General features: G+C 41.3%; 1 protein-coding gene across 9 annotated transcripts in view; it reads left to right on the top strand.

Annotated features, from left to right (window-relative positions):
* The window catches only part of BRSK2 (BR serine/threonine kinase 2), a 326,267-nt gene that overhangs the window by 281,562 nt on the left and 18,597 nt on the right, over nucleotides 1-26,108 (top strand). For 5 of the 9 annotated variants that reach the window (XM_071809011.1, XM_071809010.1, XM_071809009.1 and 2 more), the window contains exons 13-19: nucleotides 444-509; nucleotides 9,612-9,672; nucleotides 14,641-15,253; nucleotides 16,384-16,432; nucleotides 21,111-21,234; nucleotides 22,944-23,124; nucleotides 23,781-23,870. In XM_071809011.1, the coding sequence (XP_071665112.1) occupies nucleotides 444-509; nucleotides 9,612-9,672; nucleotides 14,641-15,253; nucleotides 16,384-16,432; nucleotides 21,111-21,234; nucleotides 22,944-23,124; nucleotides 23,781-23,870 (1,184 nt within the window). The remainder of the gene's footprint in view (nucleotides 1-443; nucleotides 510-9,611; nucleotides 9,673-14,640; nucleotides 15,254-16,383; nucleotides 16,433-21,110; nucleotides 21,235-22,943; nucleotides 23,125-23,780; nucleotides 23,871-26,108) is intronic. The other 4 variants (XM_065840016.2, XM_065840015.2, XM_065840012.2 and 1 more) reach the window with 3 other exon arrangements.

Raw genomic sequence — 26,108 nt, 5'->3', positions numbered from 1 at the left:
TTAGAATACAAAATGGATTACTGTTCTTCTAAGAGGCTCTGTGGTCTGATTTTAACCTTTTCCCAAATTGTGCTTGGTGTTGAGGTCTTCTGGAAAAGTCTGAGTAATGAGCACTTTGCAATTTGTGCCTTCAGGCATGTTCTGTTTTCCCTGGACAATGTGACAAAGTAGATGGTAACTGGGTTTTCAATTGGATAAAGGAGAGTAGGGTTTGCACGTATGTATGGGGGAAGTCATCTTTGACCTCACAAATCAGAAAGACTGAACTTCAGCACTGTGCAGGTGTGAGCCATAGATGGAAAGTAAAAAAAAATTTTTTCAGAGTATTGCTTAAAAAGGGGAGGATGGGTTGGGGGGCTGGGTGTCCAGCTTTGCTTCAGGTAACTCTCTTTTATAAATGTCCACACTAGTAACTCTGTTTTCTCGCTTTGTTCCTGCCATAGTAAAACAATGTTCAGTAAAAGCCTGGATATCTCTGAAGCCAATCCCAAATTCAACAAAGAAGAAAGGTATAAACACTGACAATATGTTCCTCTCCTCTACCTCACTGCTGAGACCTTAAAGATGCAGTACTTACCTTCTCCATGTGGGGACATAGCTGTTCTCTCTTAAGAGAGAAGCAAAGAGGGTGGGATATTTACAGGCCCACACCACATATATTTTCGTACAGTACCATTAATTTGAGGCTATCCCCAATGCAGCCTGTGACTGTACCAATGTTTTCCCCACTAAAATCGCATCCTACTGCTGCTTCGGGTTCAGTTCTGCCATGAGTGAGGATGCCCAAGGTGGATGTATTTGCCAAGAGTGCTTTAGGAAGGATTGGAATATAAAATGCTAGGAAAGCCCAGAATGCTCCACTCCCAGCACCGGAGACAGCTGCACAACCGAGTCAGTGGCACCACTGATAGGAAACTTGGGAAATCCTGTCTGATGGAGCAAAATATGAAGTGCCTGTAGGTAAGAGACCAGTGCCTTAAGACAATCGTGACTGCACCAGAGAACACAAGAGAGAAAGATGACCAAAGACAGAGTTTTTGGAGGATGATTCCAGTCTAGCACTTCAAATGATGAATGGTGTAGAATAACAAAAAAAGTAACTCCCAACAGTGGATAGAGGCACAATGAGAGACATGCAGGACCACCAGCTTTAGGGAGTTTAAGTGGACTCATGTGGGTCCATGAACAAAGAAAAAGTTTAGACTTTTGGGAAGGTTTTTAGCGAACATGTTGTTACAAAGTTTTGGTCTTCAAGGAAGAAAAATTTTCTCTAATGTTAACAGCTGGCATCCCAATTGATAATTCTTCATCAAAAGGTAATCCTTATACGTGTTGGACAAACACTTCACTTACCCAAACATTAGGAGTGTTCCATATGATTCAAAAAGGGGGAAGCAGTGGATTCCTTAAAGGAACCTATGGACTTGGCAAACCATTCTTTCCATTTCCCTTTTTAATAGAAACCTTTCTATTTAAAGATAAATGTGACTTTAAGCCTCAGGAGACTTGTAGGATGTGTGAGGGACAGCCCGTTTTGGCCTTTTGCAGACCGAGGCAGTCCTTTGTGGGCAGCGTTTCAGGTCTTGAGCCTGACACAATGAAGAACATCGTGCATCTGCAGGAGAGATTGTGCCTCATGTGGTGTGTAAAGCACCCTCTTTGAGATGCCAAGATAGGAACAATTAAATTTTTGGCCGGTGTTTGATTATCCAACTTTATGATGTCTTTTTTAAAGGAATACTGCATCTTTAAGGGTCCCTTCCCTCTAGATGCACATGGTTGTCTTAGTAGCTGAGGCCACTGTCCCTTTCTTTTTCTTTCTTTCTGACTTTCACCCCCTCTTTCAGTGCTTCTCTTCTTCTGTATCTGGGTTGCTGCAGCTCCGTAGTTCACTTGCTTCAGTATTGTAGGGAATGCACATGTCTGCGCTTCTGGGTCTATTGTGTCCTGGGATTGTTCATTTTTTTTAAACCTCATTTCCCTTTTCCTTTTCCCTATTGTCAATTTGCTTTCCATTCTCTTTGTTAACCTCTTCAGTGCCTTCCCTGTTGGGAAAATGACTTGAAAGAAAAATTAATCTACCTTCTTGCACCCATTCTATTTACATTTTAATATTCTGCATGTATGAATATGGGTGTGTTTTCTGTATAAATATACACACACGTTCCAATATACAATGGGTGTCAATTTGCTCTTCTCAGTTACATCACTATAGATAGATTTGTATGGATACAATTGAGGACAGCATTTGTCCTGGAATATATACATATATATGTATTTATATATATATGAATTAGATCTTACCCAAATTTGCACTCCAGACAGAAATACAAATGGAGTGTCACTCAAACACATGAAAAAGAACTTACTGTAATGCTTCTTTCCACTTCTCTATCAATGCATAGCACAACAGCTTTTTCTTTCTATTTTAACTATGTTTTAACTTTAAGTTTTTTTCAAAACTGCCTTGCATTACCCAGCCCAGCATTTGCAACGTTGATGTAACCGGAAGCATGGCTAGTTGCACTGAGCAGTAAACTGTGAAATCTACTGGGCATATATTAAATTGGGCATTTCTGTTGGTGACTGTCTTGTGGAGAATGGATTTTTCTCAGCCAGCCAGAGTTAGCTCTGGCAGCTTGGGAGCCTGTTATTGAAAATGGAGAGAATGAGAGAGAGAAAGAGACAGAGAGGAAAATAAGTGCTGCATCCAACTTGAAAATAATTTAGCTTAATAACACACCAGATTTTTTTAATTTCTAATCTAATCTTTGTTAATGTGAAAAGGTGATGACACTTTCCTGAGTTTGCCTACCTTTACCGCCAAAACTAAATAACCTGTCTTCTTTCCAATTTTGAATGCTTTGGTTAGTAGTGAAAAGTTAAGAATGCTGAAGTTTTCGATTGTTGCTAGGATTCAAAGTCTATGTGCTAGAGATTCATTCTGCTTTTAGAGCTGCTATTTCAGACTCTTTCCAGCACAGCATTGATTTATTCTCCATTCACATTTGAAAGATTTTCTTTGCAACCTTTAAGACCCAGAGACTGAATTTATTTTAAATGAAAAATGAGATCCTGGAGCACAAGATGGCATCCACAGAGATAAGTGCCAGGTTGCTGAGCTAGTATGTTCTAGCTGATCTGAATTCCTGACTGTAAGACCATCATGACTAATAAGCCAGTATCAAAGCAGATTCACAGCTTGAGCTACAATCTTGTACCCTGGGCTCCCAGGCTGGCTCAGAAATGCATGCTTTAATAACCAATACGTTTCACAGTTCATTTGTGCCCAAAAAAAAGTACTTCTTACCAGGCCAGCTTGGGGGACAGAGGGACACTGCACTGAGCTAAATGGGGACAAAAAGAACAATTTCCTTGATAACAGTGTGATATAACTGTGTCTTATGTAAGAGGCAGAGAAAAAATGCAGCATGAAGTATGAACCCCTTTGCTCTGCTGACTGCTTTCATTGAGATTTGGCTGAGAAATTTTTTTTACAGCCTTAGTATGTCCCTCTCCTTATTCCCCAGTGCCAAAGTTGGATGTGTTTGCAATATTGTGAGTAGGACAAAAGTATTTTCTGGTAAATGAAACTGTCCCCCTACTGTTCCTGGTCTCTGAAGACATAGGCACCCGTGGCAATAATTATGACCGTTCAGTTCTCCAAACAGTATTTCACTCTGCTTTCCCTACTCTTCTCTCCACCTGCCTCCACATCCCTCTCTCTTTCCTTCTCTCTCTCCCTCTCTCTTCATTTTCCCTTTCCGAGGATGGCGAGTGCTGATCCGTTGGGGTAAGCTCTAGTTTTGGATTACACCTGTTGCGGGACGTGTTGTATCTTGTAGAGAAACTTTTCATTTGCACTTTACAAAGACAGTACAGGCTGATACACTTCAGTGAATGAGGCTTTAGAGGAGAGAGGGAGAGAAAGAGCTGTGGGAAGAAGCATTTTTGGTGCTTTTATGTGTGTTTGTGTGCTTTTATTTTGGAGTCACACTCCATATAATTTACTTTTTAGTTCTTTTTTGTTCTCTTGTTTGTCTCTCTGTTTCAATGTCTGTGGGCACAGAGAACTATCCTCAGACACTGTGGTACCAGGACACCTTCTGAGAAAAACCCCCTTCTCCATTTAGCACATTTTGTATCTGTTTGGTACCCTCCAGTTAATTTTTACCCTAATTTATCCTTTTTTCTTCTTTTTTTTTCTTCTTTTTTTTTTTTTTTTTTTTTTTAAGAGGAAGCTGAACCTCATTTAAAAAATACTGGGTATTCCCTCTTTTTTCAGGATATGTTTTCTTAAAAGGTGAACAGATGGTCCTAGAGACATTTTCGAAACTCTTTATTTTCAATAAAGAGGATATAGGTACAACTAGGAATGCAGTTACACACCAAATTAAAGTTCCATTTGTAAATACTTAACAGAAGGAGAATATTTTATTAATAAATGATTTAATGAAAACATTGTAATAGATCACTACAGAGTACAGCAAAAGGTTATTGAGAAGGTACAGACAGAGAAAGCTAATTAGCACCAGTAACATTTACTTTTTTTTGTAGCATGCTTTACTATTTATTAGTTCTTTCTAAACCATTTATAAATGGAACTTTAGTATAATTGGCCAATTAAGGAAGGTGGTGCTGTTTTACCATCACCCTCTGCGTGCACTGAAAGGAAGAGGTGGTGTGTTACCAACACCTGCAGTCCTTTCTGTGTCCTCTTTGTAAGGGTTCATCTTACAAGCAGCTATTACCATAAGCAGACCTTCTGACTTGAGCATAAGTATTTCTAGTAAGAGGTGTTATAGTTAGTATTATTTGCATGGTGGACCATCAAAGGTATTCTATTCATATTTGCAAGATTAGAGAGCAAAGAAGCACAGTTTGTATCTTTTGGACACCCAAGGGTAATAGTGATGAAATGTTGTAACGCACAATGCCTGACTGCTCACCTATTGCATAGTAGTTCAGGTCATTTTCAGAGGTTTCATACCCTGAAATGCAGTTAGAATTTTTTTATTTTATTTGAGTGAGCAAGCAAAGAGGAGTATCAAATTCCACCCAGTTTATGCTTGAAGCAAATAAGAAGTTGGCTGGATATTTTGGGAATTACTTTCAAAACTACACATGGAATCAAACCAATTCAAAATTTCTAAGGCATTTCACCCAGGGACACAAGTCTGATGCATCACTGCACGCTGCATGCATGCTGCAGGCTCCCCTCTTGGACGCATGGCTCCAGCTTGCCCAGCAAAGACGCTTTATTCAGCATCCTAGTAAAACTGTGCTATGAAAGCAAGTTCTACTGGGACTGCAACGGTGTACCAAACTCCCCTTGGACTGTAACAAAAGTTTCTGTGAGGTGATTATTCAAAGAAGAAACAAATGCCAAATCTGACCCAGGTGTTTGCTGGCTGTGAAGCCTTTGTTACTCTACCGGTGTGTACTAGCAGATGCGCTGTTCAAAGCATTTGAAAATTAATCTGAGTGAAGGGCTGTATCGAGATGCTCTATACATGTGCTATACGTGTAGTGTGGATACCAGGTCAGCTGTGCTTTTCCTTCTTGTATTTCTCTCTGCCTGTGCCTCAGCAGTGTGAGGCTTCAGCCCTTCACCTCTTACAGCTCTCAAGAAATTCTGCAGTTCTTTGATACCAGCTGGAAACCAGATTCCAGCTCCTCAGTTTCACCAGAAAGAGACCACTGATATACCATGAATTGGGCCTCACATGGCTTCCCATTTAGCTGGCTAAAATGAATAGAAAATTACATTGAAACAAAGGACCTTTTAACTTTGATACTTTGAAGTATCAAATAGATTGAATAAGGTATAAAATCACCACATCTATAAACTGCAGCCCACACATGCACATTTTGTTTCAGTCCTTGGCTCTTTCATAGCTCAGATGCTTCTAGATTATTGTCCATCTATGAGATGGGAGGAATAGCTTACAATGGTGTCAGTGCCCACCTTATGTTAGAATGCCCTCTATATCTTCCCTCTCCTAAACCTTGGGTCTGCCTCCCTTATGGTGTTCTGTTTGGTGTTTTTGGTATTTTTATTTTTCTTGTTAGATTTTTTTTTTTTTTTAATTTCTCCCTTCAGGCTTGGCAGAATGACTCTGTCACTTTGGAAGGGACTGAAGAGTCTCTTCTTGCATCTCTAAATCTGGCAATTGTATTTGAGGGGATGCTCTTTATCTGAGCAACTGCATTAACTTTTCTGCTTCTATTTTCAACAACTTTTTTATGGCTTCCATTGAGGTAGTGCCCAAACATACATCAGTGCAAAACACAGAGCAAAATGAGTCACACACAATGTTTGTAGTTTCCTAGATTGTTGCATTTTGTATTAAGTTATTGGAATAATTATAGATTTAATACTTCCAACGACATTTAATGCCTGTAGAGACTCTTAGGAGGTTACTCACTAATAGATATTTCTCATTAAATAAATTTAGTTCATAGCCATAGAGATAAGGTGATGTCATATTTTTCTCCTCTTTCCACACATAAGATCATCGAGGTTATGCCATACCAATGTGCTGCCTGTAGGGCCTCATAGTTTCGTTTTCCGGAGAGAGGGATAAAAATTTAAATTCTCTCTGTTCTTTCATTACAGCATTTCAGCATAATGCAGCATTTTCATTACCTTCTTTTGGCCCTGTCCCAGTTCCATCCACCTGACCCTGAGATACAGGAGCAGTGCATGTGTTGTTTTTTTTTCTAAAACTGAATTCTAGCATTTCCCAGCTAAGATGATCTTGATGGGAGGGACAAATCTGTCATTTTTGCTTGTTAGCATCTCTGTACTGGAGTATAGAAACTACCATTGTACTCAGTTTTTATAGCTAGGTTGGGAACTATGTCCGATTTGTAAAGGTGAATTATGGGAGTTTTATTAAATTGAAGAAGATGCAAGGTAGAGCTCTTCAGTTGGGGTTTCATATCCCATACCAGCACTATCTTGTAAAGAGGAAAAGTTCTGAAAATGTACACAACTCTCTTTTCACTCCAACACTGAAAATTAGCTCAGAATTCTTTAAATTCTTTCCACTGCTCCTATATACAATTTCTAGTGTGGACAAACTAAAACTTACCATAGGGCCTCCTTTACTTCTTACATATTTTGCATGTATATCAGCAGCAGAAACAAAGCTTGTTGATAGCAATCATGTGGATACTGAATGCATTTCCAGGAGGTTTTCACACTAACTCTCTCTTCTGTCCCCTACCTCAGGCTCCTAGGCTGGATGAAAACACAGTACACAACAACTCTTTTTCAAATATTGCTTCCAATAAGGAACTGGGAGTTGGGAGGTGGGGCCTGCCATGTTTTGCCCTCCGTGCATGGGATTGTTTCTGTAAAAAGATAGGAGACAGTGGGCCTGGGAGGGGAGAATTCAGGACTGTTGGAAACACCTGATTGCAAAGAGGAAATAGCAAATTGGAACTTTTAATCAAGTGTCCTGGAATTCAGGTGAGTATCAGGGAAGACTTTCCCACCACAATTAAAAGTTGGTGGGAACAGATCCTAGTGAGAGTTTTATCTCCTAAGTAGGTGTTTAACTGCATCTCTGGGCACTTAAATGCCTTCCACATTTGCCCAAGATAATCTACAGGCTCCTCTTATAATTTTTAGTTTGGAAGAAGCTTTTACTTGGTGACTCATACAAGGAAGATTTTAACTAAATGGTCTTCCCATATGCACAACACATCTATGTTGCACTCAGCTGCTTCAGCTGTAGGAGAGGCATATAAAATAGTGGAGCAGACGGTTCTCCCCTTAAAATTACTCTGCATAAACCTTTATGAGTGCCTCAGATCTTGATGCTACAAATTTAGATTTAATCTAATGCAAAAGAATGCCAAGATTGATCTTCTAGTTTTTGACTGCTGTACTGTGATGGGCAGACTGCAGCAGGATACAAGGAAAAACGTAAGTGGGGACTTTCTACATAGAATGAGTGCCCCAGATTTTCATGGTGCAAATTTAGATTTAATCTGGAAAAAAAGTGTACTGAGACTGGACTTCTGGATTTCCCCTACTTACTGTGATGGACAAACTGCAATGAGATACAAAGAAAACCATCAGTGAGTAGTTTCTGCAAAGGATACAAATAGAGGCAGGACCTGCCATTGTGTTCAGTTGTAACTTACTCTTACCTTGGAAATATTTCCTCTTTTGCAGCACACATTTTTAATAATTCTACTACTCAGATTTATTTAGTAGTATATGTCTGAGACACCATTTCAGAAACTGTGTTTTTTTTGTTTTATTCTCCTTTAGGAATAGAAGAGAGTAAACTTGAGACAGTTTATGGTCTAAATTTGTTTTATATTCTCTTGTGTATATGCTGACATTAAATATCTGACCTGTATCAATTTTAAATATATAGATGTGTACACACATACATAGACACATATGTATACACATACACACATGCACTGTGTTTTTGAAGCATCTACAGTGTTTCACCTTTTCATGTTTGTTACCTGAAGGCAAGCAGTTGCTTTCGTTGATCTTACTATAAATGAAACATTGGTAGATTTGCTATATTGACATGTTGCATAGTGGTTCTTGAACAAGTAGGTTCTTAGCCAAGTCCTCTCCTGTAAAATGTTTCAGTCTTCAAGGCAACTTTATTTAAAGTGGAGAGAAAGCAGCTGTCTCTGGGGCTTACTCATTTACAGTCACATGGAGGGTTTTTTTTTGCAGTTGGGCAACCCTTCTCCTGGAAACTTCTGCTGCTGAAATGTTTGTGCGTTTGGCCTGTCTGCCATTTCAGCACGTTTAGCATGGCACGTTTGTACATTTTATTTTCTATAGCTGACATTTTTCATAGGTGGGTTTAGCTGGAGAGCATAAGAGCATTACAGTGTAGGTGACCTTGTCAGCAAATAGGACAGTTTATTCTCCCTTGACTGGCCTCTTTTTGAGGACACCTGAGCTGTTATCTTGATATTAGTAAAGTCATCAACTACAGCAGAACTTGTTATCCGTAGAGAAGACCTGGCTTGTTTAATGTAACAGCAGAGATGTGCATTCTATCAGTGAGAAGCTGGAAAGGGTTGAGCCAATGTGAACTTTGATTTCAGTGGGAAGTCATCACACAGGAAACAATTGTGTGCCTGGGTCATGAAGACTTGGGTTTTTTCTTAATACCTGGAAGAATCCCCTACCTTTGTGCTTTGTACACATGGTGCTTTTCCATGTTGCTCATGACAGAGAACATCTCATTCTGTGTCCCCCAGCACCGCACAGAAGAGAATTCTTAGCACCAACGGGAATGTCTTGACAGTCCTGTTTGAATTCCACAGTTCAGCTTGCAGAGGGCAGATGTGGTAGCTTCCATCTGCTTGATGACCAAGAAAAGGGCAGGAACTCCCTTAATGAAAACGGATTATAGTATCCCTCCTGAGCAACAGCATTTATTTGTTTTGAGGGTGGGACAACTGAAAAATGTGACAGTGGAAGGAAAGAGTCATATGCTTTACCAGTGACAGCCTCCCTCCTCCTCCTCACATCATGCCTGTGCCTGCAGTGGCTGGTGTTCAGGGTTGTTACTTGTCCAAGTTTTCTGAGGGCTGTTTTCCTTATTGTGTCCATTCAGGTCTCGGTCGATCAGCGGAGCATCGTCTGGGCTCTCCACCAGTCCTCTCAGCAGTCCAAGGGTAAGTGGTGCTGCTTCAAGATCTGTTGGTCCAATTCACTCACACACGCTTGATGCTTTTTGACATCTGTTGCTGCAGAGCTGTGGCTCTTAGTTGGGATGCTTTGTTTTTCCTTGGCAGCTTGTAAATTTTCATGGGTGCTGAGGGAAATGTTATTTACAAATGCAAGCAGAGAATTTCTCATACGTGTTCCATGCACTGTTAGCAGGGATCTCACTGTGCCCCTGCCCTTTTTCAGTCTCATAAGCACATAGAACAATGTAGCTATGACTAAACACTGCCATACCCAGCTGAGGTCTGTATACAGCATGGTTTCAGACCAGGTATCAGGAAGCATTTCACAGCTACCTTCAATCGGGGCACAGCAGAGCTTCAGAACTGTATTAGAAAGTCAGAGAAAATAAATTCTTATAATTTGAGAACTAGGAAATTTAAAAGGAAAGTAAGAAATTAACTAAATAAGATGAGAAAAGAGCACTCAAATCCCTATACATAAGGTGCATTCACATGGCCTTATTCAATATATAGTCAACTAAACCCTGATAACTAATACTGACACTCGATACAAAACGTGCTTGATAGAACATCTGTTGCAATGTTATTACAGTTTCTAAGTGCAATGATAGAGGCCTCCCTCTCCTTGATAACTTCTTTAGGGATAAGAGTATTCCTAGTGTCTGACAAGGTCAGCTTCGTCACTTCAAGACTACAGTCTTTACAAAAGTCTAGACCTCATCAAGAAGATGGTAGGGCCATGGCAATCCATGTAACCTACCTGCCCAGAGACTTTGGAGGGTTTCAACACACTTTTTGTGACTTCATGAGAAGATGCCATCCCCCTTCAGAAATGGGATACAGTCTGTATATTACCATATAGATACACCTATGGGTCTGCTCTTAGGTATATGAAGGTAACATCAGTATTCCAAGTATTTAAAATTGTAATTCCCCGGTAACATTGTAATTCTTATGCATAAAGGTGTCAGGTGTAAGTTTCTAGGCTAGTAAAACTCCAACTCCTTACTTGACTGAACCATTTTCTGAAACATACTCTGGGTTCCTACCAGTTGTTACCTTTTTTGCGACTGGCATAAATATGTTTGTGGTCTCTTCTGTGTCTTTAATGTGCCAAGAGCCAGTGAATATCCATTTCCTTGGTTCTGCACTGGGACTCCTGGATGACCGTGGAATGAAGCAGAGTTCTGAGAACTCTTATGCCACTCCAAAATGTACTGAGAAAGAGTATGGAAACAGTTTTGTGCACAAAATAAGGTTCCAGTGCAGCAAACCTGAGTCTTGATCTCATTAATTGATCTCTTGGGATCAACTTCTGACATCTCAGTAGGACTACATCAAAGAATAAGGATGACAAGATCTGTTCCATAGTTGCTGTATCTCACCATTATTACTTAATAGGCAGTTGATTAAATAGTCTTCAAAGAGATTTAGCAGCCAGATGGCATTTTCAGTAGATCATAACGATATTAAGGCAGGTCAAGTTTGAGATTAAAAGGAAATGTTGGAATAAAAATAATATATTTTTAACATCCTTACCTATGTTTCTCATAGCACCTTAGATAATTGGAAGAGAAGATACTTGAAAAAGTAAATACACATTTCACTATATAGAGTCGTAGAACAGTGTTTGTTGGAAATGACCTTCAAAGGTTCACCTAGTGCACCCCACCTGCAAGGAGCAGAGACATCTTCAAATAGATCACGTTGCTCTGAGCCCCATCCAGCCTGGCTTGGAATGTCTTCAGGGATGGAAACCTCTCTGGCAAACCTGTTGCAGTATTTTACCACCCTCATTGTAAAAAATTTCTTCCTCATGTCCAGCCTGAATCCTTCAGTTTAAAACCATTACCCCTTGTGCTATCACAACAGGCCCTGCTAAGAAGTCTGTCCCCATCTTTCCTGTCAGTCCCTTTTAAGTACTGAAAGGCTGCAATAAGGTCTCCCCAGATCCTTCTCCATGCTGAACAACCCCAACTCTCTCAGCCTGTCCTCACAGCAGAGGTGTTCCAGCCCTCTGATCATTTTCATGTCCCTCCTCTGGACCCTCTCCAACAGGTCTATGTCCTTCCTGCCCTGAGGGCTCCAGAGCTGGATGCTGTATTCCAGGTGGTATCTTACCAAAGTGGAGTAGAGGGGCAGAATCACCTCCCTCAACCTGCTGGACACACTTCTTTTGATGCAGCCCAGGACACAATTTGCCTTCTGGGCTGCAAGCGCACATTGCCAGGTCCATGTCCAGCCTCATCCACCAGTTTCTAGGCTAGTAAAGCTCCAACTCCTTACTTGACTGAACCATTTTCTGAAACATATTCTGGGTTCCTACCAGTTGTTACTTTTTTTTTGCAACTGGCATAAATGTGTTTGTGGTCTCCTCTGTGTCTTTCATGTGCCAGGAGCCAGTGAAAATCCATTTCCTTGCTTCTGCACTGGGTTCCTGGACCGCCAAGTCCTTCTCCACAAGGCTGCTCTCAGTCTCTTTATCCCCCGGCCTGTATTGATACTGGGGGTTGCCCCAACCTAGGTGCAGGACCTTGCACATGGCCTTGTTGAACCTCATGAGATTCATATGGACCCACTTCTTGAGCTTGTCCAGGTCGCTCTGGATGGCATCCTGTCCCTCAGGTCTGTCAGCTGCACCATTCAATTTGGTGCCATCTGCAAATTTGCTGAGTGTACACTCCATCCCACTGTATATTTCATTGATGAAGATATTGAACAGTATTGATCCCAATACAGACCCCTGAAGGACACCACTTGTCACCAGTGTCCATCCAGACATTGAACCAATGACCACCAGCAAGTTCCTCATCCACCGAACGCTAATGGCATTCCCCATTGCCCCAGCTGAAATATAGACCTGTCTTGTTCTTTATTACATTATTTAAAATGCAGTAATTAAGGGTGCCCTTACAGGTTCTTAATGGTTTAAGTGGGAGTTGTATTTGACTTTATTTCTTTCAGATTTTATTCTCAAACCATCATACACATAAGACAGAAAAATTGCAAGGCAATACTTGCAATCAACAGTCTTTGGTTAATTGTCTGATAGTAACTTCCACAAATTAATGCCTTTCCTCATCTTTTCCCTTTCCTTTCTTGTTGGTGATCAGAACTTATCAGCATAGCAGACTTTTGTTTAACTTCACAATCCTAATAATAATACAAATGTTTTGTTGTAGTGATTTTCTTTTAATTTTGGTGGCCTAACCTTAAGTTCTTTCAAGCAATTACAAAACTTTGATGCAAATGATTTTATTAGTTAAGTCTTAAATACATTTCTGCATTTTTAAAATATGGCAGCATTGTGCTAAGCCATCAAACCCAGGAAGGAAATTCACTAGTGAGTGTGCTAACCTGGGACTGAAATTTGAGGCATGGTTACATGTATATAGTATGTCTGGGACAGTGCTTGATTACAGCTTTAAGGTATTCAGAATGGATAATGATAACAATAATAATAATGGTAACAAATAATTTATAATAATTTCTAGAAATTGGAATCTTGAGTGCAGACCAAATCTAAAGATCTTGAGTAGTACTTTCTATTTTTACAATTCTGCCAGTATTTGTAATCTAAGATCTTAACAGCAGTGTTTTGTAAGGATGTTCATTTTGTTTTAAATGTGATTTTTAGCTTGCTCATTACCCTTTAAAAGGCTTCTATCCTCCCAATTTGGTGTGTTGCTGTTTGCTGTCTACATATGAAGGCTTTCCCAAAATACCTCTAAAGTGTAAATGTTCTTGTTTGGGGAAAAAAAAAATCATAATCCCATTTTTGATAATGCAGTGATGGATTATGAACTTTGATTGTGTTTTTGTTTTTAAACTCTCTTATGAAACAATGGCCCGCCCCATCCCCTCCATAGAATTGGGACTTAATGGCAAATATTTCTGTGACTTTATGACAGAAATTCCGATTATCAAGCTGTCCTTCAATGCAATGAGGGATGTTGCAGGAGAAGCATAAAGTCTGATGGGAAGTGTCATCTCTTCCCAGATAAATTTGCCAGGCCTCTCTGAAGTTTTAGCTGTAGCTATTTACAAATCAAACACCAACCTGAGTTCAAATTTTTCTCATGGTGGTGTGTGCTCTGAAGCCTCCAAGTGAGTGCTGAACAGCTTAACCTTCCAGGCCGGAGGAGGAGAGTGGATGCCCAGGTGGCCACGCTCTCCCTTTTCCCCTCTTTCTGCAATGGGAGGCAGCAGCTGGGGTGTGCGTTGGCCAGAGTCAGGGGTCAAGAGGAAGGAAAGAGGTTCTGACTGGTGTGTGCAGTAACCTGTGTGTATCGCCTACCACGCCGTATGTATCACACACCTGTTCTGAGTTTCATCTCTCTGCTGGGTTCACACATGGGCACTTGGAGCTGAAAGAGGTGGTCCCATTCTTGGCACATTTCAATTTGTCTGTGGCTTGAGTGGTTCTTCTTCCCGTTCCTCACCTCCCTACAGCATTGTGCTTCTCTCACTGCAGGGCAATCAGAACAATCCCAGAGAGATGGCATTTCTCTCTTCTATTTCTTGGTTATTTTCTTTCATTTTATTCATTTTGTTTTTTGATTTTTGTTGTTTTGCTTTTTTTTTTACTTTTCCTTTGTTTTACTTATCTTTCTGTTGTTTTCCTTTGCTGACACATGGTTGGTTAATATGATGAAGCCTGTTATGACACTGTTGTTCTTGCTGCTGCCGCTGCTGCTGTTGTTGATTATGCTGTGTTCCCAGCTAACTGCATGTCTTTTTTTTTTTGTTTTTGTTTGTTTGTTCGTTTTTGTTTCTTTGCAAAATCCCTCTCCCCTCACTACCCCTTCACCTCCATCTCTTGTGTCTCCTTGTGACATGGTGCATCTTTGTGACTCGGATGGATTTTATTCTGACTTACCTTTCTCTGCTCGCCCGCTCTATGCGTATTTCACTGTTTTTGATGTGCATGGACACTCTGCGTCTGTCTTGTAGCCTATCAGAAAGTTCTTCATCCCCCCTCAGACCTCCGACCTCCCTTTCTCTCCCCGACCCCAAGTCTCCTTGGACCCTGATGCTTGTAGGAACGCCTCCAGGCCTGGACATGTACTCCAACCAAAGCCAGCACTTCAGCCCAACCCAAAGACGCAGACTTTGCCATCCAAGAGCAAATTGGCCGAAAAACCACTCCAGTCTACTAAATCCAACCCACTCCCTACCAGCAATACCAGCGCCCCCTCTTCCCAGAACAGCCCTGTGCAGAATGCTCAGGGCCGCTTGCCTGCAGCCGGCTTTAACCCACAGCTGGCTGTTCCTAAAGTCCAGACCAACCCTATGTCTCCTGTTAGATTGCTCCCTTCTAGTACTGACCCAAGCACCAAATCTATCCCCATCATACAGGTCACCCCTCACCCCTCTCCAAGGGGAAGTCCCCTCCCTACCCCCAAGGGGACACCTGTCCATACGCCAAAGGAGAGTCCAGCAGGCACGCCCAACCCAACACCACCATCCAGCCCCAGCATTGGAGGAATGCCATGGAGGACACGACTCAACTCAATCAAGAATAGTTTCCTGGGATCTCCTCGCTTCCATCGCCGGAAATTGCAAGGTGAGTGCTCACCCAAACATACAGGATGGTTCTGATTTGGGCAGACATTCAGCAGCAAGGTGATACCTCTCTGTGGCTCTGCAAATTTCGTGTACTGAGGACTGAACTGAAAATGACAGTGGTAGTGTCAGCCAGCCCTAACCCAAGGCACATGTGAGCAGTGTCTGTCATGCCACTACACCTGCTCCAAAAGTGTCTCCTGAGCCCTCTTCACACTCCAGCCATACAGCTCTCACTAACCCTGCTGTGACTCTTAGAACACAAGAAAATTTGATCTTCAACTTCTCCACTAATTTTATCAGCAAATCTAGAGCTCTGCTATTTCCCCTATGGCTGTGCTTTGCTACCTCCCCATAGCCACAGGCTGGGCCTTCTGCTGAAAAAAGATAGTGGCAGTAGGCTGCAATTGTCCTTCTGACACACAACTTCTTTGATCTTGGCTAATGCTTTTTACCTCCTTTGGTAATTGGTGTAAAAATCTGCTTAATACAATCAGAGATTTCATATCTGCTGGCCTATTTCAGTTTTCAGAGTCTCTAGAGTGTTGAGATCTGCAAAATTTTCTTCTTCAAGCTCCAGGTGGGTTTTTTTTGCATTCAGGCAAAGGGCACCCAAAATCACATGCATTATCTTCAGATGTTGTCAGCAGCTCCCAGTACCCTGTGGTTTTCCAGAGTACTGCGATGCAATCCAAAAGGAAAGGAGGATTACAGCCATGAAAGAGTTATGTTTTGAACTGTGATGGTCAGGGATGTTGTTTCTGAGACAGTCAGAGAACTGCAGACAATTGGAGCAGTGACTGGGCTGCATCCATTGAAGGAACTGTAAAACAATCACGTTGGCATGGTGTTTGGGTCTGAACCAGAAACCATTGAGGCCAGTGCAAGATTACATAATGATTTAAGGAAGGCTAGGGTGAGCCTTGAAATGCAACACTTTATTACATACAGTTATCTTGAGACATATGACCAATGTTCAAATGTCAAAACTAGTCTGCAGAGGCAGTGGGCAAATACGACAGGGTACAATGCCAGAATTGTTTCATTGGTATACAAGGAGAAAATGGAAGGTGTACTGAATCATCGATTTCTTTTCTCCCTCCCTCTCTTTGGCTGTGCGTGCCTGGGCAGTACCTACACCAGAGGAGATGTCTAATTTAACCCCAGAATCATCCCCAGAGTAAGTAACTTGCCAGTATGGTCATTTCCTTGCCTCAGTGTCATAGGATGACATATTCCTGTTCTGGATCAGTATCTGACTGTAACCCATTATCCTGTGAGTGGAACAGAGATGTGAAATGATGGTTCTGCTAAGGACCCTGGATAAAATCTGTACCTCAGTAATGGCATTGGTGTCAGCAGGTGATGAAACATTCTCCCAGTAACCACCTCATTTTCTCATGGCTTGCTGAATTTACTAGGTTTGTAACATGTTCCTTCTCTCTTCTTTCATTTGGTAGTCAAGCAGATCACTCTTGGGGAGTGAAGAAGATAATCAATGGCTTATACTGGCACTATGTACTAAAAAGTCTTACTCTTAATACAGGAGAATTTGCATCTTCAGGGTAACATGCAGAAGCCTCTGCTAAGATAATTCAGGGGAATCTTTGGCTGCGATAGTAAACGCAGTGTTAATTCTGGGCATCAGCACTGAGACGTGCAGAAGCTGTTTCATATTCACCCGGCTCATTCCTAAAAGTCAGCGTACATTTCAACTATTTCACCGCACAAATGTGCGTCACTGCATGGCAGGTTTGGAAGTCCCTGCCAGAGAGTGCTGCTCCGAGCACTTCCTAATATATGCAACAGATGCCAAATTATTCCTTTTTATTTTCACAGCTTGTGTTTGTGCACCCAATGCCCATAGACTTATTCTGCCAGCCAAGGCAATTTGGCCTTTTGTCAAGATATTTGTATGAAAAGTTCATGAGTTGTAGATGGAAATTTTGGGCCCAAAGTTTTGTAATTGGTGACACTGGTATTGCCTTAACAAGTTTCCCCAGACCCAGCATTTATCTGGTATAAGATGGGCACAGAGTGGAGAGGGATAAAGACTTCAGGAGAGGGAGAAGTAGGGAATAGTAGAGGTTAGTAAAAGAAATCCAGGAAGAAAAATGGAATAAATTATGTTTTCAACACTTTGGAGCATTTACTAATAGAGAAACGTGAGGGAATTTCATAAAATCAATGTGTCCTTATCAAGGAAGTCTATGATACTCTCATCTCAAATGTTTTTAAGGCCATTAAAACAGAGAACCTACAGGATTAAACCTCTTCTCTTCATGCATGTATGTTGGTGGAAGTTTTTCCTGTTAATTTATTGCCTTCTCTGCTTCCCACTCACTCCTTAGAAGCTGATGTAGAGAAGTCGTGCCTGTCATTTAGGGCAGTTTGGATGCAAGTCAAAGCCTAAGGCCCTTTTTTCTTTTTCCTGCATGATTCCCAAATTAATGAGTTCAATTGGTCATTACCCTGCAGTAAACATAATAAAAGTCATAAAAAATAATGAACTGGATTATATTTTAACGATAGATGTCTTGTTGCTCAGTGCCCACTTCCACATCTTAATTTTTTCCAGTATTTTCTTCCTTTCTATAAAAAATAAGATATCTTTATCAAGAGCTGTATTGACCTCATGGGTTGAACAATAAAAATACATGTCCTTGCTCTCATACAACATTCTATAATGACTGACATTCATTTAACACACCTGGTGATTAGGTAATACACTTTGACGTGTCTGGGTAATGCTGTTCTTTTGCATACGAAAAAGTCCTAGAAAATGTGTTAGGGATGACATTTAAAGAGATATAGCTCCAGCTGCTTTAAAACAGCAAAGCTCCATTTGCTTGAGTAGAAATGCTGTTATTTATGCCAAACAAGTAAACCTCTGGAGGTTACAGATCCATGTGCTCAGGGACAGATAGGAAAGACAGCGGGGTGCTCCAGAAGGCGATGCCATCAGACACTCCAACAGTAAGAAAAGGAAAAACAGTATAGCAGTGAGAAATTCAGTGCAAAGTAGTAAAGCACCAGCCTCCATTTTTGTGCTAAACCATTTGCTTTTTCATCAGCTGGATACCTGATTAGATTCCCCAGAGTAATCTGCATACCCAGCCTCTCCTATCTCCCTTCCCCTTAGGAGGTCTGCCATGACAAGAGAAGACTGTTAATTTTAAATACTTTTTTTACTGCTTACAGCCTGATCTTGTGAAAAGCTAGAGCATCTCATTCAGGGTGCTGAGGATACTTGATTCATACCCCTTTTAACACAAGTTAGTAGCACTAAACACCCTCTAAGAGGAGGGAAACCTTCACTGTGTCACTTTACTCCTTGTCTTCCACCTCTTCTTCAGTGGGCCTATTCCCTGGGTGTATAAGCACAGCTAGTTCTGCCAGTTTCAGGAAAAGCCAGTGCATGTATGCTAAGTCTTGATTCTGTTCATTCCAGAAACAGAAGAAGCCACTGGGATCTCTTCCATCTTATGCTACATCAGCAGAATTATTTAGTGAATTCCAGTGATTTGCAATCTGGAGCATAACCCAGACTATCTGTGAATCTTCCAGAGTTAGTGTTACTGGTGATAACCTTACTGAAGAAAAGGGCCCAGCTGGACTCTGGAGACTCCAGACTAGGTTTACAAGTTGAAAAGGAGAAAACCTCCCCGTGTTCTGGGTCTGTTTTAACCTGTGCTTGTTGAGAGACCTATAAATGAAGGGCCAACAAAACCATTAAAGAAAATACAAAAATGAAAAGCCATATTTTAACATGTCAGACCTGCAATTAAATACGCCCACTATGCTAGGCCCAGCTTTTGTGTGTGACACACACTGGGCCCCTGGAGTCCATATAGCCAACTCCAGTTCAGATTATGATGCATACAAGCCTAAGACAGCCAGCCGTTTTAGATGGATAACCAGGTGCTAATTTACTAATGAGCATAGACCCTTTACATGCAGGGAGCAATTGCCCCAGCTCTCCAGGGGCTTGCGGAGTTGTTATGATGTGTGTGAGACACATGAGCTAATTAGTATGTAATTTCCTTTCACACTCTAACCCTGGCTCCTTAACGATCCATTTAAATGAGAGGCCCTTTCTCTTTGCTGCTCCCTATACTAATCTCTGGCTCACTGGCTTAGTTACAGCTGCCTATGAATATTTTAGGGAGTGATGGTTTTCCAGCCCACTTTTATTGAGTGGGGGGCGCTGGTTTACCAAATTGCAAGTGAATCTTTCTGTACTCTTATTTTTGGTTGCCTGCCATAAGTAGAAGTAAATGATTATTTGCACAGCTAAGCTGTCTTCCAGTTGTGGTGTTTCCACTGTGTGCATTAGGTGAGCAGTGAGATGACAGTCATGTGATTCATGGAACACTCTGGAATGGGGAATGAGTGCAAATTGCTGGATGCTTCTGAGGTCAAGCTTTGTTCTTTATCCCAAAGGTCTAGACTTCAAATTAATTTGCTAGTTTACTCCTCTCTCTCCTAGTGTCTGCCCTTCCTCATTCTGTCTCAGTCTGAGTCTTTGCTGTGGGTAGTAAATCTACTAATAACCATCTCCAACTGTTTATTGCCTTGCTGGACAGCTGATGTATAGTAATCCCTTTTGTAGATGGCTCTCCTTGTCTGGAGAGGCTGTCTTCTTCCACTCAGTGGTGAATGTCCACTGAAACATGTGAAAGCCTATTGCTTGCCATACTGCAAACTGGACTTGTTGTGGCATTATAAAATGTCCTGTAGAGGAAAAAAACTGCAGTCTCTTGGTGGCAGGTCTTTTCATTTCTGGTAGTTTCATGCTAAATTCTTCCCTGCTATAATATGGCTAATTTAAGTTGAATTTTCCCTGGGTTTAGGGTGGTCCAGCAATTGTTTGGCTGGATCTCATGACTGACAGCATTTTCTGTTCCCTGAAAACTTCACCTGTCAGAAATGCTACCTTCAAGTGCTGGGTGGTGTCTCTCAGTAACATTCATGTCCCTGCGTTTTTCCTTTAGTCTCTTTAACTTAAAAGGAAATGTCAAAAAAGTGCATTGAGATGGTGAAACAATAAACAAAATCAAACATTTGCTGATATGATCAGCAATTTTATTTTATTGTTAAACCACCATCTGATGCTGAAAAGACCTGTGAAGTTGGACTGCTGTCAGTAGAAAGCCTGAACTGTGTTTTGCGTGGTGTTGATATCTTCTCTCTTAGTACTGAAAATTCTTTCCTCTGTAGGATGGCAGGAGTTCATTCACTATATAGACACCCTAAATGGAACTAATGAATGGGACAGTCTTTGTCCTGACCCTCTGAGTAGGAATGAATATCACTCACTGACTGATTAGAGGTCCAGTGAAACCTACAACTTGCTTTAAAAAGCAAGATCCTGTGATTGTACTGTCCAACAAGACACCTTCAGAAAAGGAACTTTCAAAGTCCTAGAACAACAAAGGAGTTGAAATCGAGTGGGAAGGAACTTAAATCCCTGTGTTACCAGCATCTGCATAGTGTCACAAGAAATGGAGAGGACCCTGGAGGCAAACCAGAAGTGTGTCCACTGGCTTATATGTACTTTATATATGCAGTATTAAGTATGTTGCCTCAGTGAAAATAATTACCATTGATTCTAATTTTTCTTTTTTGGTCACACATACTGCCAGACTAACACTGTGTGGTCCATTATTGTAAAAGTTTTCACTAAGTGAAATGTTGTTTTGGAAGTTCTCTGACAGTTTTCCACTTACTAATACTATCACATCTGGAGTGTTACCAAAACTTCCTTGTGTGGTTTTTTACATTTTTTCTAGCTGAGAGGATGTAAGAAATAGTGCTCAATATTCTAAACTGTCTCTTTTATTCCTTCATCACATCAGGCTTGCCAAAAAATCCTGGTTTGGTAACTTCATCAACCTGGAGAAAGAAGAACAGATTTTTGTGGTCATTAAGGACAAGCCACTAAGCTCCATTAAGGCTGATATTGTCCACGCTTTTCTCTCGGTAAGTCACCCCAGCTACCTCCTGGATGCATTGCTCACTGGGCAGTTCCAGGACTCCTTGTGCCTTATGTTACTGGGCAGGGTCTCTCCTCCTCCAAATGCATCCTCTGTATAGTGTGTATATAGCGTGTTGGTTCAGGCTCTCACTGAATTCTGTGTTTCTAATACTCTCAAAGGTGAGAAAATATTTCAGCCTTCTTGGCAGGATCTCCAGGTTGCCAATGCCTGGAATATCACTGCAAATAGAGCACTCTGCTGGTGTGGTATCAAGACAATGATTTGCTGCTTTGTCAAACTAACCTTACAGTCACCATCTGGGCATCAGATTTGGTCTCCCACTCCTGGGTATGCCCTCCAGCACTTTAGTCAGATAAAAATCCTGTCTCACATCTGCATTTGTTACATCAGATCTCCTCTTCAATGCTGTGTGGCAGAAAGAAAGGTGATTTCCTCTGGTGACCAAGGAATCAGTTATTGCAAACATGGTTTATTTACAATGTAGGAAAGCAGAGGGAAATTGTAATTTTTTACCTGTAGAAAGTTGTTATTCCTTCTGTCTAGAAGTACCAGTGACAAAAAAGTCAGCACAGTAAAGTTAATTTGAGAGATTTTTCAATTCAAAGTGGTTGACAACATAATTAGACTTTTTTTTTTCAATAGAACTAAGAGAAGGAGACTTTATTTCTTATATCCTCATTGAATTGATACTGTTCTCCACAAAATATTACACTCTTTAGTCTCTATGATGCTGCAATGAATTTCTTCAAAAACCAGCCATAATCCTTTTAACTATACAGGCATACAAGAGCAAGTACAGTATATTAGCATGCATCAGACACTGGTATCCATCTCAGATTGCTTCATCTTCATTTTTCCTCCTAAATTAGAGGCCAGATTTCCAGGTGGTTTTTTTGTGGGATTTTTGTTGTTTTTTATTTTAACCTGGTCCTTTATGGAGTAATAAATAGTATATGACTATGATAATTTTTGGCAGGAACTGTGAATGGTAACTTGTTGAAAATTAGGCAGTTATTAAATTCTGCCACAGGTTTGAAGATACAGGTATTGGATTATACCAGAAAGCTTCTCAAAGTTCTTTTATGTTTTGATAGGAGTTGTGGTTTGGGTAAGTTATTTGCAGACACGCTTGCCCTGTGGATCGCCCAAGCATTTGTCTAAGTCTCTGCTCTGTGTCCTGATATGTCTATTTGATATCATAGAATCACTAAATAGTTGAGGCTGGAAAGGACTTCAAGGGGTCTCCTGCTCAAAACAGGACCCAGCTATGAGATCAGACCATCCTACTCAGGTGGTTTTTTACATCCAGTCGTATATTCCACTGATCTTTCTGCCTCCTTCCTTAATATCAGCAAAAACGCATTTCTCAAAACTAGTAGAGGAGTAACAAAATAAAGATGAGTGTATGAAGTTGTGTAATGTATACATTTATAAGCATGCTGAGTATTCCACCAATAATCAACCTTTAAATTGAGGTCAGTTCTGTAAGGAGCAGTGCATTCTTCTGTGACACCAAGCAACCTGCATTCTTACTGATTTCACAAGAACACTCTCTACATTACAAATTCAAGTCCAGAAGTAAATCCAGCAAATCTTATCCGCTCTAGAAATGTGTATTGTTCTAAAGCAAATTCTGCAATTTTATTCCCTTTGTGCTCCGGTTCTATTATCTCCTCTGCTGACATGTTTCAGATCCCAAGCCTCAGTCACAGTGTCATCTCACAGACAAGTTTCCGTGCAGAGTATAAGTCCACAGGAGGTCCTGCTGTCTTCCAGAAGCCAGTGAAGTTTCAGGTGGACATAACATACACAGAAGGGGGAGAGGCACAGAAGGAAAACGGGATCTATTCTGTCACTTTCACACTCTTATCAGGTAACCATGGCAAAGCTGTACAATGGGTGCAAACTGGCTTCATCTTTGCTGATATAGAGGCCTGCAAAGAGAGCTCTGCCAGGGGAAAGAATATAACTGTGTTGATCTTGGGGGAAAATTCAAACATGAGCAAACACTGTGAACAAAAATGGTGTTGGTAGTGATAGAAATGCTGGGAGGGAAAGAGATTCCCAAAAAGGTGAAGTTGCCGCCACCACGGTTTGTGCTAAAATGGCTGCTCTATTCATCAGATTTGAAGTATTTCCCTGTACTCCTCTTGTTTCACCCGGAGGTCTCAGTGTCTCAGCTGGGCACTGTGAGGCCACTGGTTTATTCGTTCTGGCAGAAACAAGCAATCTCCCTTTTCCTCTGGGTAGCCACATTCCCCCCACAGGGGTTAAAGCAGACAAACAAGGAGCCCGGAAGCCATCCTTGCTCTTGTTAAGTCCAGCAGACCACAGTCCCTATTAACGTGAGGACTACATAACAGTTCCTCAAAGCCATGCCTTCAGCTGAGGGACAGATACACTGTTGGTATGCTCTTGGGGACAAGACTGAAGGGAAGATGCTTGTAATCCTTCCCCTCAAGCCTGGGCTCTATGAGACTTTGGCTTCCGCTCATCTCACTGCCATTTGTGCCTCTTCTCTCTGCACAGGTCCAAGCCGTCGTTTTAAGAGGGTAGTAGAAACCATTCAGGCACAGTTGTTAAGCACACATGACCAACCTTCAGTGCAGCAGTTATCAGGTAAGTAGATTCTACTGTTGAGCACCTTGCTTCAGCAGGGACAGGAAGGTGAATGCCTCTCACTACCAGGAGGCTGAGGGAGGCCATCCCTCTGATTACAGCAAGAAATGAGTTCCATTCAGACAGAGCAGTAACTCCCCACACCCACCCTGCTCCTCCCTCTCTCATTTCCACTGCAGTGCTCCCAGCGCATTCCCCAGTTAAACAGCTTCTGCCCTCCTCCCACCCAAAGAGCCATTTGCCCACTTCTCCATCAACAGCTGCATCATCAATAGATCTGCCAGATTTTCTCTGGCTCCAAAATCTCCCAGAACAGGGAGATGCGCTAGAAGATACCTGATTTTCAAACCCCTCAGGCATGCTTTAGAAATATCCAGTTTCAGAGGGTCCCAGAACAAAGTTGAGGCTACTTATAGCTTAGCTATTAACAGCAGCATTTTCAGGTATCAGGTGGCTAATAGTTTCCAGCAGTGTGGTCAGATTCTTGGCTCAGTAGTGTGGTAGCACAGATCATATACTCAGGTTCTGAAAAATCTATATTTTATCTATTTTTAAAGTAAATTTCAGTTCCTCAAGGTAGTAAAGAAGGCCTTATGTCTGTGACCCTGTGCAATGACATCAATCTGCATTTGCAAGCAGCCTGAATTGATAATGCAGAAACTGGCTTCATCCCACTACTACATACCAGATGTTGACTCTGAACACTGGTGGTGACATACACACACACAAAAATACCAGTTTTAACTCTTCTGTCATTTAAAAGGACAGAGCAAAGGAAGAAGGTGAAAATTTAAAACTTTAGGTAGCTTAGCTATTGGGAGTGCTTCAAAGAAGGAAAAATGTGGAGAAGCAAGAAGAATGTAGAGGTACAGGGAAGAAATAGGAGCAAGTCAGAAAGCAGCAGCTGCAGGAAAAAAACAAAGAGGCAGGAGGAGTGGGAAGAATTTTCCCATTGTATGATGTTGAAAAGGTAGTAACTAAATATCATACATAAGAGCCAAATTCTGTGCTTAACCTTTGTGTGAACCAGCCAAGACAAAAGTAGAGGAACGAAGTTGGCATTACCTTCTACAGTTAAATCCCAGATGTCCTTGGCTCATTGCACATATGGGTTAAATCCTTCTGGTCTAACAGCTGAAGATAAAATAACTCCATCTAGAAGAGCATATGCTCACTACATGACAGAAGTACGCTTAATTCAGGAAATACAGTTTTCCACTTTGCTTTTGCCCTCCAGCACTGTCTGACCTTCTGCATGCTGGATTGCAAGAGTGCCCAGCACATCCGTTATTCTGTTAGGAAACAGGAAAGGTGAGAATACTAGAATTAGGGTCAATTCAGGTTTTTGCTATCTGGACTTTTGAAATTAAATCAAACTCCAGGAAGCAGCCAGAATTTCCGCTTGGGAAATGCTGGGGCCAAGTGAGATTGAGGGGAATTAGATAGAAAAGCATCCTTTGAGTCTAGTTCATATTACCCTGGCTGCATGAACAGTGTTCAAGCATTCCTTGTTTCGTAGGGAAAGAAGTGTACCCTTACTTTCTGGTGAGGAAAAAAACTGCTAAAAAGCAAATAACATGGTGATCTCTCTTAACTTCTTCAACCTAGTATGTGCTAGCTACTGAGGCTCTCTAGAAAGACTTGGGTCCTGTTCCACACTTGCATGTGAAGCAGGATATCTCCCTAAGAAAATCATATTATAGCAGGACTAAAAACCATTCATCTGAATAAGGCTCAGGGAGATGTTTGGGGCAAACTGTGCTGTGAGAAATGTATCTGACTTACGGTTTTGTGCTGGTTCTGGAATGGAGAGATCATATTACACACACTATCTCTTTCTACTGCTTAAAGCTACATGAGAGCATGTTGTTCTAGGAGGGAAAATCCAGCCTGATCTTGAACACTAGAGTGGAATGGATAACTCCACATGGAGCAAAATCAAAATGAATGGTCTCTTGAAACTTAAAAATGAGAATTCCCTTGGCATGGGAGTTATCCAGGCAGGTCAGCTCACAAGAGACAGGGTGCCAAACTGTCCTGTACCATATCACCTGACCTGATCAGGAATACGCAAGTCTCTTGAAAAAGAGAGAAGTAATTCAACCTGAAAAAAATAGGTTGTAGCAGACTACAAGCATAAGAGAAAAAGGAAGGGTAAAAAATTATTGTTACTGAGATGAGACAACCTGTGCATTAAAGTAGGGATGCCCTGTGTTTCACATCCCCAGCCAGTGCGAG

This window comes from Patagioenas fasciata, chromosome 5 (assembly GCF_037038585.1).
Source record: "Patagioenas fasciata isolate bPatFas1 chromosome 5, bPatFas1.hap1, whole genome shotgun sequence".
Taxonomy (NCBI): Eukaryota; Metazoa; Chordata; class Aves; order Columbiformes; family Columbidae; genus Patagioenas; species Patagioenas fasciata.
Note: the sequence above shows the minus strand (reverse complement) of the source record. Positions and strands in the feature narration are given on the sequence as shown.